Source organism: Mobula birostris, chromosome 21 (assembly GCF_030028105.1).
Source record: "Mobula birostris isolate sMobBir1 chromosome 21, sMobBir1.hap1, whole genome shotgun sequence".
Classification (NCBI taxonomy): Eukaryota; Metazoa; Chordata; class Chondrichthyes; order Myliobatiformes; family Myliobatidae; genus Mobula; species Mobula birostris.
In genome coordinates, this window is record NC_092390.1 from 57,491,158 (window position 1) to 57,504,784 (window position 13,627).

Sequence of the window (13,627 nt, forward strand, 5' to 3'; positions counted from 1 at the left end):
TTGCGATAAAAAAAATCTAGGCACCCTTGACGGGTTGATGGAAAAACTGGAGCAAAAGTTAAGATGATCAAAACAGAGCAGAGCAAAGAAAAAAATACATAAAAAATTTGAGGAAATCAAGTTCAAGGGCTTTTGATTATCACTAAAAAAACCTCAGCCAGCCCCTCTCCCTCTCTGTGTTCCCTTTTAATTTATTTATGCAGACGTCATGGAAGTCCCTCCTCATTACTCGATACGCATTGCCCTCTTGTGCATCTCATTAGTTTGCAAGCGGGACAGTCTGTGGAGCTTTTCCTGTCAATCAAAGTGTCAATCAAACAGCGGCGAGCCTTTGAAGTGGAGCAGCCGCCGCCGAGTCTGCAACAACTTCACTCCGAGCAGGAGAGCTAGCTCCTCGGCGTGCATTCACTAACAATTACCGCTCCTGCAATTTATTTACTTACTCCCAGACAGCGAGGGGGGCAAGAAGAAGGAGGAGAAGAAGAAGAAGAAAGAGAGAGAGAGAGAGAGAAAAAGAAATCATACTTGCGACGGACTAACAACCCCCTCCTCCTTTCCCCACTCCTTTCCCCTCTCTCCGGACGAGTTGCAGCAAGTCGATCACTTTATAAAAAAAGGGGGGAAAAGGGGGCATTTAAAAAAAAACAAAATTAAAGATGCCGCAGCTGAACAGCGGTGGCGGCGACGATCTAGGGGCCAATGATGAAATGATCTCTTTTAAAGATGAAGGGGAGCAGGAAGAAAAGATCTCGGAAAACGCTTCTGCAGAAAGGGATTTAGCAGACGTCAAGTCTTCATTAGTAAACGAATCAGAGACCAACCAAAACAGTTCATCAGACTCCGAGGTAAGGAGCAAACCTCTTGTTTATGTATTTTTAAAATATGTGAGGGAAGAGAAAGTGTGTTTCTGTATGTGTGTGTGTGTGTGTGTGGGGGTCATTATTAGTTGCAACACCCACACAAAAAAATCTCCATCTCATACTTAGCAGACGTGAGATTGCATATTTATATGTTTTATTTCACCCGTTTTTAAAATAAATACATTCTTACAACCTGATGATCTCTGCTAAATAATCGCAATTCTTGTTTCTCCCTCCCTGACCCATCCACCATGTTCCTTTCAGGCGGAAAGGCGGCCGCCGCCTCGGCATTCAGAAACTTTTCGGGACAAGTCCAGGGAGAGTTTAGAAGAAGGTGAGTTGTTTGTGAAGGAGGAAAAAAAGGAAAATGATTTTACTTATTTTTTGTTTGCCTTGCTAAATTTCTTTCGACTATTTTTTTCTTGCTAAAGCGAGAGCGGCTACTTTTTTGGGGAAATGATCTTGTTTTTTAAAAAGAAGTAAGAAAAAGTTTTGATCCCTAACTTTGTTTGTCACTCTCTCTCGCCTTCTTATTCCCCGCCATGTTTCTTGACCGAGTAGCAAAGAGGCAAGATGGAGGAAGTCTGTTCAAAGGCCCACCATATCCCGGCTACCCGTTCATTATGATTCCCGACCTGGCAAGTCCTTACCTCCCCAATGGATCTTTATCTCCCAGCGCAAGGACGGTAGGTTGTGCATTTATTTCAAATAAAGGAGCTTCTTTAACAAAAAAAAAGTTTTAAAAGTTTTGTGTTCCAGGATAATATTTAAGAAATTCACACTATTTTCCCGTTTAATGAGCAGTGTTGTTTTCTCCACCCCGTTTGCCACGTTTCTCCTCATATTTTAGGTAAAGACATTTACTGTAAAAATAAGGAACCCTCCCCGCCCCAAAACAACAGCTGCAAACTTATTTTTGATGCTCTGGTGACTTTTAAAAGCCCGTGCTGGGTATTTGAGTGCAGGAATTTTTGGGTGCAAAATAAGCCCCCCCTCCCCCCCCTCAGTCTTGGTTCAACAAGTGGATGTTGTTCAGATTTTCCTCTGACAGTTGCCACTTTCAAGCTCGATTGTTTCAGGGTCTTATTTTTCCTGTCACCACATTTTGTATGTGTGTGCCTTTCTCTTCACACACAGGAATATCCTGTGTTTTTATTTCTGAAAGCTGACTGATTGGGGGGGGGCGTGTTTTTGAAAACGGCAGCTTTTGTGAACAGTCATTACAGTAATTTGTAGAAAGCGATTTCGGATTTCCCCCCCCAGTGCAGGAGACTCCGTTGCGGCGGTTTGCTTTTGTTTTCGTGGCATTCCGATTAGGGGAGTCGGACCTTTTTGTCAAACCTTAGCTGTGCTGGAAATTTACAGGTCATCCTGCGATACAATGGGAGGCTCAGCGGGATGTTACTCTTTTGCGATTGGGGCTAATTTGCTAGACTGGATGGGCTTTATGTCTCGTCCCTGTTCACCTCTGCGATCTCTCGGAACTGTCAGCTCCCCTGAAATACCAGCAGAGTCACGTGAAATAAACTAGGGGGAAACTTCGATACTTTCTGACAACAGGCACTGAATAGTGAAACTGCCCTCCTGGACTCGAGTCGAAATCGTCGTTGCATAGATACAGGGCATTTTTATTTACAATTTAGGCCCCTTCTTTCTCTCCTCCCATTCCTCCCCCCCCCCCGCCTTTCCAAATCTGACGTCTCAGATTAATTCCACGTGTTGGATTCAAGAAAGGGGTGAAGATGTTTACAGAGAGTGATTTTGAATCTGCTATTCTATGAACGTCTGGGTTACGTTGGCTACAGTGGAGAAATCTGTGCTCTTTCTGTTGACTCATTTTATACTGACACCACAATGGCAACTTTCAAAATGACTCGAGTCAGACTTAATTTGAACTGCCTTATTAATAAATTTTTGGACTTTTGCTAGAAGGGTCTCAACTTTGCTGAGCTACGGATCAATTTTTTTTGGCAAGATGCAGTTTCCCATGCAATTTGAGTCTTATAGTTTTTCCTTGCTGAGTGGCCAACAGAACCGATTCTAGTTCCTATAAACTGAGATTTTTAACTGAAATGATAATTTCGCTCTCGTTTCAAATACAGTTCTTAAAGTTTAACGACTTTGAGTTGAAAATAACTATTTAAGATTTGAAGAGATTACGGCAGAATTTTAGCAGAGCAAGGAAGCTTAAGAAATAAAAAAAATGTTTGGCCGGTTTTAGAAAGACTTTAGAGCTTGTGTAGTTTTGGTTTAAGAATTCATTGCTTAGAAAAAATATTAGGGTCCATCAACCCGTCAGGCATTGTGTACCAAAGTCGAATGTTTTCAGAGCACATGCAGAAGGGAGTTTTTTTTTGCCATTTGGTAGACTAACGTCGATCAAGTACAGGAGTACTATAGACCTTTGAAATATCCGTTTGTACTTAAATTGCAGGGTATTCTGTGTCCAGTTTCTTTTGAGTAATGCATTAGTTTGAATTACTCTGCTATAGGTCAACAAATAGTAATAAATTAAAAACATTAGTTCCTGAATTTCCAGCACATTCTTTGGGGGGGGGGGGGTGGAAGTAATGGCTGCAGTCAGATGAGAAATGATTATAGTGCGTTTAGTTTTGTAATTCAGGTGTTGTCCTAGTGTGTTTTGTGCTAATTTTCAATTAAGATTACATACACAGTTCCACCACGGGACTGTGGACTCAAAATGAAAGGCAAGCTAATAACATCCATTCCTGGAAATTACACGGCTATTTTACAATATAAACTTTATTACAATGCAGAATTATCATTGCACAGTTCCTGTTTTACCTGGAGCAATAGAATGCTCATCATATTGAATTGACCAGGTGTTGTTGGTCTTTTTTTTTAGTAAATAAGATTAGTGTGCTGTATGTATTATATCAGCAGTTGATGTATTTTTAAAAAATAATCTTTCAGCTAGGGTTCAGTCAGCCACTATTTCTTAGGGCTTTTCATGACTTGTACTGGTGTTTGCAAGTTAAATCAAATACCAACCTTTATTGTTTTGCTCTGTTTGTGGCTGACCTTTTAAATGCATTTGTCAATGGTGCCAATTCTGCATGCTTCACAAAAGGTTACTTAAAAGTATATTATGATAGCAGTTTTCACACAATGACCACAAATGTTTCAAAATAAACTTGCAGAAATTGGAAATAGCTGGTCTGTGATGTGCTATATCTTTTGAATTACAGCACAGTCAAGTTGAATTGAGCGATTTTTTTTTGATCAGGTGCAGAAATATTTTGCCTTGAAGGTTAAATTGTAGAAGTGCTGCACAAATGCATTTTCATTTTTTCGATCACTGTATCTTGACAAGAAAGTACTTTAATTATACAAGGAACTCTTGCACTTTACCTCTACCAGTCATTATTTGTACAGTGAAGATATTCTGTAAATTCTGCTTTCAAAATAGAACCCCTATTTTAATGGAAGCTATTTTAAAAGTGTGGGTGATGCCAGTCTGCAAACACTCCTGATACAGGCAACTGTAATTGTTATGTCGGGTGTATATCGAAACACTGTCTTATTGTTTTGAATTTGTACATCTGTATCTTGCTCTCATAATTGAAAGAAAATGGTGGTTGTGGCTCAAAGAAATGAATAGAAATACTGCAAAACTGGCTGGGAACTCGTGTTCAGCATGACGTGCTTGGGAATGACAGCTGCAGAGATTTGTGAGAACATGACTAAAGTTGGAGGAGATGTTCCAGCTGTCCTATAAAAGTTTTTTTTCCTAACGGCTGGTTCTTCAGTTTCTGAGAGCTACATTTAACTCTACGATATAGAGATGTGTGGCAGTGGAACTTTCAAGGGCTGGAGATTGTAGGAGAAATGCTGTTTGCTTTCTGTTTAAAGGTGAATTAGTGAGTCAGAAGTTCCCGGTCTGACTTTGCAGCTACTGTGTGGCCAAAGTTGCACCTTGATGAGCCGTCAGGAAGAAATTTGCCACCCCCAAATCCTAGGCCGGCAATTGCAACCAAGTCATAAATCAGTCGGGATTATTTACGGCATGTGTCATATATGAATGTTGAATTACCTGATGTCACACTGGCCTTGTACCCTGTGACCCAAGGAGGATCTGGGGGAGTGGGGTTTAATGCCAAAGAAAACTGGGGAATTAGAAGTGTGTGAGGATTAGTCAGGATTCATTATTCCTCACAGTAATGTTTATTTGTCATTGGCTGTTTTCATTTTGCAGAGTTAACCCTCTGAAAACATGCAGAATTGTAATCTGGATTAAGTGCGTTTACATAGGGTTTTAATTGTTTGTGGTAAAGAGTTGGTTAATGCCTTGCTCCCAGGTGTGTGTGAGATTTTGTAAGTGTCTTCCATCTAGTACTACGGTTACACATGTTAATTGTCCCTAATTGCTATCTCCAGGGGGTTTATGACACTGAATGGGTTCTTTAACACCACATCAGACCCTTTCTATGTGTCTAATGCATTAGTAGTTGAGCAGTTTTAGCAAATGTCTTGGCATTTTGGTTTTGGATTGTGAAAGCATTAGCAGAGCAGGCTACGTTTACAAAGCCTAATTAGTCTGTCCAGATTGTTCACGGCCTGCCAGACCAGGAGTAATTTGCACAAGTAGGGCAGTGCATCTAAACCAGCGCGATTTTTTAAAAAAACAATAAATCACTTGCATATTTGTGCAGTGATTCAAATGGAATTGAGACCGCTCCCATCTCAACATGTGGTAAATTTAAATCAATGAATTGCAGATGTAGATTGTGGTGAGGTTTCTCAACAAATGGAAAACTTCACGCAGTAAATATTTACAAATTGAATTTGAGCACAAGGGTTTCTTTTTGCTTTTGTGTTCAGTTGGGGTTACGTAGAACAGTACAGCCCAGCAACAGGCCCTTTGGCCCACAATGTTGTGTCAGACTAGCTAAAATGTACATTTAAATGAAACCCAAAATCCCTCCTATCTACAAACGAGAAAATCTGCAGATGCTGGAAATCCAAGCAGCGCACACAAAATGCTGGAGGAACTCAGCAGGCCAGGCTCCCACCTACATACTGTCCATCGGCCTCCCATCTTCCTCGTAGTCATGGGCCTGTCTAAAAACGGCTCTTAAAAGGGTGGCACGGTAGCATGGTGGTTAGCACAGCGTTTTAAGTTACAGGTGGCCCAGGTTCAATTCCTGCCACTGCCTGTAAGGAGTTGATGTGTTCTCCCTGTGGGTTTCCTCCAGGTACTCTGGTTTCCTCCCACAGTCTGAAAACGTACCGGTTGGCAGGTTAATTGGTCATTCATTGTAACCACTCTTGAGTTTTTTAAAAAAAAAGGTCACATCCCTTTTGAGCCTATCCCGTTTCACCTTCAGCGCATGCCCTGTGGTATTAGATGGGTTTGGGGTAGGAGGTGCACAGGCCAATTGTTTAATTGAAAAGGAAGCACAGTGTGTTTTCCCCTTTTCTGGTGCAGACTTCACTGTCACTAATGTCCCTTTCTCTGTTTCACGCCATTGAATTCACACTTTAAAACTTTATTAAGATGACTGGCGATGCCAACCACTCTGAAACAGGTCAGCCAGCTAGAAATGGCTGGTTAATTTAGAAATAGCACTTGCATCAACAGAGAAATAATAACTGTTCTAGGTGGATGGTGTAATTTGTAAAGGAAAGCTGTGGATGAATTGGCTCTTGGCCTGCCTTCTTCCAGCAAAGTCCCCACCCCTACTCAGTCAGCTGAAGTATTGATGACGGAGGCACCTCTAATCAGTCACTCTAATTGGCAGTGGTAGAGCGATGGTGGGTAGTACTGATGTTTGTTTATAGGTGGGGAATGGGTTGGAGGGGAAGGAAGCTCATTTTGCAAGGGTAAAAGTCAGTTCCTTTGACTGAGATTTAAACTTGGCCGGGCTGAGTCCTGTGTGGAATTTAGTGCACACAGATGAGTTAATGAACTTGTTCTGCAGTTTGTTACGTGAGCTGCTGATTCTGGTGGGCAGTCTCCGGCGCTGCGCAGTAAGTTGGGCATTTGTTTCTCTTCTGTTTGCTCCCAGCAGTGCAGCAGGCTGTGGGGAGGAAGAAAATAACTATTGTTTGTTAAGGGAGTTGTATGCTGCATCTCAGCTATTGGCAATCAGTATTACACCGTAACTTGGAAAAGTAAGAGATGTGAAACACTGCAGATGCTGGAGATTTGATAAAGGGCCTTAGCCTGAAATGCGGGCTCTTCACTTCCCTTCATAGGTGCTGGCTGGCTTGCTGAGTTCCTCCAGCATTTTGTGTCTTAATTGAAAAGTAAGGAGCTTTGCTTGGAAACTGCTACATCAATGCAAGTTACTTCATGGGTCCAACGCTATGGTGGAGTGCTGAGTGAAAATGAGTTGTATGATGCAGTTCAATAGATTAGGTGCATATTGATCTGTGGGTGTTTATATTAGAACGTAGGCCATTACAGGAACAATTACCTTGGACCATGATGTCTGTGCCAACAATGCTGCCAGTCCAAACTAATCCACTCTGCATGTGCATGGCCTAAATCCTACTATCTGAGTCCCTTTTATATGTTGATTTTGTATTCTACCTCTTCCTCTGGTGCTGATTTCTAGAGGAAATATTGAAAAACCTATTCTTCTTGGGGCCCTTCATCTTGGCCGTTGATGACGTCCTGTCTCCATTATCCGAAGTTGATGGTATGGTTGGAGTTCATCAATGTTTCTGTGATCCATTGCAGCTATACAGCTTCACCAGAGCTCTGTTGGCTGGCCTAGCCCATTTCCACGATCTCTCACGATGGGGACGTAGGGTTGGACTTCGAGAGGCAAAAAAAAAACCTATAATCAACTTAAACTTTTTCCCCCTTTTTAATCCCCTTAAGGCTATGGTCTGTATTACTTGAAAAGTATATTGTATAAATGTTTATGTAACTGCATGGTTGAACTATACTGTGATGCTGTTGCTAGCTGCTGCTTCCTGGATACACGGGTCCCGATGTGGCCCAGGGTGCATAGGCATCTGTTTGTGTGTGCCACATGGGTGCGTGCCATGGAGCCTGTCTCAATTTGTGCTCCCAAGAGTGCTGATACAAGCAGATCTTGTTCTGATTTATGACTTGCCCGCTAATGAGACAACAGCACTAAAACCAGCCATTCCAAAGCCCCAGGCAAACAACTGAAATGGGAGAATTTGACAGATGAGAACTAAAGGACAAAATATGACTGTTGCCTTGGTTTCCAGGCCTAGCTTTAGCAGACAATTGTGTGCCTCCAGTTTGGACTCTATTTGTATACACTTCTTGAGGAAAATGCTGGCATGTTTAGTTCAGGCATTGAACTTGGCTCCTCTGCTAAATCCGCCAGTTATCTACTTTCTGATTTCCTGCAGGTGGAAAATCTCATCATGAAGTTGAGCTTCTGCTTTGATAACCCCTATTGCTCTTTTTTTTCCCCCATTTTCATGCTTGTGAGAGACCTGGCCGACGGCCGTCAGCAGAAATCTCGAAGCATTGGCAAAATCACTACCAATGTTGTCCCTGCAGAATCCTTAAAGAATAAGCAGGCCAGCGTCTTTGCTTTCTTACAGACCAACATATCTGTATGGTACTGATACCTTGATTACACTTGGCCAGCTCTGTTGGGCAGGCCATGACGAATACTCTATTCTGTGTTCATCATGAGATTCGTAGGCAGACAGAGGAAAAGATTCAAGGACATGCACAAGATCTGCTTGAAGAAAGGCAATATCCGTGTAGGCTCTGGCCTGCTGACTGTTCAGCGAGGAAAAGGAGCATTTGGGAGCCATGAAGCCAGACATTGGGAGCAGACAGAAGCCCAGGAAGGAGCTGGCTACATCATAAATTTCCCACTCATCCTCAGCTGGTCAACCATCACCTATCCCATCTGTGGAAGTGTTTGTGGTTCCCAAGTTGGCCTCATTAGCTACCTCAGAGCCCACAAACCTGGAGTGGAAGTCTGCACACTTGTTCTTGCTCGTCTTACCAATGAATGGTACTGTATTCAGTGAATGAAGACATTCTGACTGGGACCGTGGATGGAGAAGGTGTAATCCTGTTTTTGTGGGGATTGCATCTGGGGTGTACATCAGTGTCAGAGTTACTTTTCATGTTCAAGAAGTTCTGGGGCTCTAATGGTCCAGTGGCTGGGATTGATCAACTTAACATGTTTAAAACTGGCCTCCTGTTTTCTTTTTCTCTTGTTTCTTTGTTTCCTGGCTGTCTGTGGGAAGATGAATCTCAGGGTTGTATACTGCACACATACTTTTATAATGTACTTTGAATCTGTTATTGCTCAATGGACTTTTCAATTATCAGGGGGCTTGTTTATTTTCTGATGCAGCTTGACTTCACTGGTAGTACAGTCTGCATTTCCCAGAATCTGAAATGCGAGGTAAAATTCAGCTTTTGGTTTGGCAGATGATTTGGTTTATAGTGTGCTGACTGTTCACCTCCCCTGTCCCTTTCACAACAATGGGTCTGATCTCCCCTCACTTATATTTTTGTTACTGTTCTCTGTCTCCTTTTGTTTTGTCTTATTGTTGCACCTTGGAGCAAATCAGCTCACTTTATAATTCGGCTAATGTACTAACAAAATTAGAAATCAGAATGAGGTTCAGTCAGGTATATATTGTGAAATTTGTCTTTGCAGCAGCAGTATAAGGCAATACATAATAATAGAAAAAGTGAATTGTAGTAAGTATGTGTGTATGTATAATGTGTATATATATTTAAAAAAGCATGCATGTATTTTTGTGCGTTTGTATACATATGTTAAGTAAATAGTGCAAAAATAAAAATTTTTAAAAAGTAGTGAGATGGTATTCATTGGTTCAATGTCCAGTCAGAAATTGGATAGCAGAGGGGAAGAAGCCATTCCCCAATCATTCAGTGTGTGCCTTCAGGCTCCTGTACCTCTGTCCTGATGGTAGCAATGAGAACAAAGCATGACTGGGTGATGGAGGTCCTTAATGATGGATGCCGGCTTTTTGAGGATTCGCTCCTTGAGGATGTCCTGGTTACTCCAGAGGCCAATACCAGTTAGAATGCTCTCCATGCTATATCTGTAGACTTTCAGTGTATTTTGCTGACATACTGAATCTCCTCACACTCCTAGTGAAATATAGCCTCACTTCTCATTTGTATTTTTTTGTGTGTGCTTCAGCGTAACTTGATAAAGATTGCCGAACACAAAAGAGGTAATAGCCTCTGTCAAAAATAATACTTTATCATAAAACTTCTGAAATTTTGCTCTTTAGGTTGGTTTGAAAAAGTGCAAAGTGGGGAAAGAAAAAATTCACTTAAAACTGCCTGTCCAGTGCAATTGCAGTGTGGGAAATTTTTACATTGATGCTTTGAGAGTATGTGGTAAACTCTATTATGGCTCTGGGCAAAACTGCCAAGTTCACCCTCAGGCTCTGAGGGAGACAAGACGTTCAAGTGAAAAGCTGTAATGAAGCCATTCGTTCAGTGGATGCACTTATTCAAGAGAATTTGTGTTTTTGTTTCAATTTCTCTGTTTTGGACATCAGAATGATCAGTTATAGAAAAATATTTTCAGAAGGCAATTGTATGAATTTTGTAGGGAGTTGAAGTGCTAGATTGTGCAAACATTTTATTTACTTACGTGGAGATACGCCGTGGAACGGGTCCCTTCTGGACCTTCGAGCCTTGCTGCCCGAGCAACCCATTGATTTAGTCCTAGCCTAATCATAGGACAATTTGCCATGTCCAGTTAACCTACCAACTGGAGTCTCTTTGGACTGTGGGAAGAAACTAGAGCAGCTGAAGGAACCCCACGTGGTCTCAGTGAAAATGTACAAACTCCTTGCAGAAGACCCTGGCACTGAACTTTGAACTCCCACACGCTCCAAGCTGTATTAGTGTCATTAACCAATTTCCCCCGGGATCAATAAAGTATGACTATGCTAACCGGGTCCATATTGTTAACGGGCAAACAAATTTCACAACATGAGAGAATCTGCAAACATTTCACAACACGTTAGTGATAATTCTGGTTCTGATGAATTGTCAGTGAAGTTTGAGGCCAACGTCAAGTCTGAAGGTCACACCCATTTGATGACTTGCTCCAAGATAAGAGTTTTGTTCAGTCAAGAATATCATGGAAGCTCTGTAGAGTGAAATAATACACTAGCAAAAACATTTTTCCCCCTCCCATAAAGGGTATTCTGTGTACATCTGAAATGCAACTCCCCTGGTAATACAACAGTAACTTGATGTACGAATCCTGCTCTGGCTCTTTCCTAAACCAGGTTGATTGGGATTGTTGCTTAACTTGATTCCACCCTAGCTAGGGTCCTGGAACCTTCCCATAAATGTTTTAGATAGTAAGGCTGTAGAGCACGTGATTAATTTCAATTAAATGTTATGTTGATAATTTACAACATGCAATTGCAATTTTCTGCTGTTCCTTCTGTCTTGTAGGAAGGACCGGGGGAAGAGCAGATATTAGGCAGGAGGGGGTAAAAGTTGAAACATTCCTTTCAAGAGGTGAAAATACAGTCGAGGATAGAATTCGTTGGCCTTAAAAAGCAGAGAGGACTATGTTTGACAAAGAGCTTTTGGGAACAGTGTTTTTGGAGCTTGGAACAATGATGACTTAAAGATTTGTTAACTTTTATGGAGGAAGAAAGAGGAGATGATGGCAGCGCAGTGCGACGATGCAAAGGGTCAAGCCAGCAAACAGATAGTTGAGGTAGATTGGCAGATTCTGAAGGAATTGCAATGATTTAACGCCAGTGCCCATGTTGATATGCATGTGCAGAGAATGCTGGCTCAGATTTAGAACCGTTCAAGGGGAAGGCAAGATGATTGGGTTGCAGGTCATGAGCTGTAGCAATTAATGTTTATCAATAAATTCTGTAGCAACCTGGTCTTCATATGGCTGTGGCCTGCTGGGTTTAAACTGCCGGAAAAGAGCCATAAAATAAGCTCAGAGGGGAAAAAAACAAATTGCTTGGCTTGGCTGTAAAATAAAGCAATGTCGTTAATTTGTTGTCATTTCAGTGATTATAGGAGTGGGGAAAAGTAGAGGATTTACAAAAATAGGATGGTAATGAAACACTATGATGAAGAAAATGCTTGGAATTTCCAAATTAAACCTGAGTGCAAACTGTTCAATGGACACCTGGATTGCTGCTGAGGCTAAAGAGGCCCTGTTGGTGGGGGTGGGGGAAGGGGCTGGTTCTGGTTTCGTGACTATCTGATTCTTGGCAGAAGGGGGAGGGGTTGGTGGTGTCGTCCGGCCTCCACAGGGATTGCCTCGGGCTGTACTGGTGCTTTGAGAAGGGAAAGCCTGGACATGTTACCCTTAAAATTTCAATTAGACCACTGGGAAATGAATAAACTAGACAGAGAAAGCTACATTTGCTAATTTTGTACTCCAGAGTGAGGCGAGGGGGGGGGGGGGTGTGGTGGATGGGGATGGCTGACGATAAATAGCTTCTTAGCATTCTCCAGGGCAGGAATTTCAGGCTGGCAAAAAGCATTGCAGGGAACAAAAGGTGTTTGAGTAGCACTTGGAATTGCTGTTAATGTTAGGATAATTGGAGTAGTCTTGCCAAAGAAAAGGAATGGAGGGCCCAAAGGTGTTTTTTTGAAAGGGGGTTTGGGTTTGGGCTTCATTATAGTCTTGAGCAATCCATGTGTGTGGTTCTTCTCCATTCTCCTAAATTTGGCCCCATCTTGTTTTTCAGAACAAATGGATGTTGTTCTTAAAAACCTCCAATCCTTAAGAAAACAGCCAAGGATTCAATTACTATACAGGAATTTGAAGGGGAAAATAGTTCATTTGGAGGCCTTGTTTGTACTGTGGCAGTCACAGTTAATGTTAATTGTCCACAGTGACTTCCTTCCATTGTATTAATAAATACCCTAGATTTTTTTTCGCACAATAGTTACCTGCAGGTTGTAAACTGCAGTGAATGTCAAGGTGTGTGGCCTTTTAGATTCTGGAGTTGGTGAGGCACAAAAGATATTATTAGCACAAATAATTATTTTGGGGGTGAAGAAAGCCATTGCCAATTTGCAGACGTTCAGCACATAGTCATTTCTTACTCCATTTCCTGTCCCTTGTCCCACGATACTAGGCTTTCTCACTTGCTTGGTTTCTTGCTATTGTGTAGGACAGAAATGTTTAATTTGCACTCACAGTTTTTTTTGAGTAGTTTAGTGAATTCTTTATTGATTTCAAACTTGTTTTCTGTTCTGCAGTGCCCTTTTTATTAAAATTGACTACAGTCATCTGTGACCGGTTAAGATGCCTTCATGAGATTGTTCATACTTTTGAATCAATTGCCCATTTTCCTTTCCTAAATTGGAGCTCTTGCTGCAGACCACAGCTCTCACAAGAAGTTTTGGATATGTGGTTTATATTTTTTTAAAAGATCATGTCTGTGGTGCAGGGATGAATATGACATTATGATTAGCTGTTTGGAATGGGGCAATGCTGAATGTGTGGTTTTTAAAACACCTTAAATTTGGTTCAGCATTGGTTTTACTGTCTCATTCTCAAGCAATGGGATCGTTGGGAGTTTTCCTACGTGGCCCAGCTATAGGAAGTAGCAATGTTTTTTGGTATATTGTAAATGTTGCATTGTATGCAATTGTATAATTCTTGTCTTGATTCACCATTGCCTTCTAATGTTAATTGATGCTTGTTACATGCAGAAATGACGTGCTTGCAATTCAGCAGTTCCTTGGATGAAGTGTTTTCCTTAATGTATACTTTGGATTGACAAAATTTTTATTGTTTGGTGTGAAA

At 41.5% G+C, this 13,627-nt stretch overlaps 1 protein-coding gene across 29 annotated transcripts in view; it reads left to right on the top strand.

Moving 5' to 3' along the window:
- Positions 1 to 317: 317 nt before the first annotated feature.
- Positions 318 to 13,627, top strand: part of tcf7l2 (transcription factor 7 like 2) — a 190,168-nt gene continuing 176,858 nt past the window's right edge. For all 29 annotated transcript variants that reach the window (XR_011882734.1, XM_072239540.1, XM_072239546.1 and 26 more), the window contains exons 1-3: positions 318 to 845; positions 1,125 to 1,194; positions 1,422 to 1,546. Coding sequence is in view for 28 of the 29 variants with exons in the window: in XM_072239540.1 (XP_072095641.1) it covers positions 657 to 845; positions 1,125 to 1,194; positions 1,422 to 1,546 (384 nt within the window). In the remaining variant the exon portion in view is untranslated. The remainder of the gene's footprint in view (positions 846 to 1,124; positions 1,195 to 1,421; positions 1,547 to 13,627) is intronic.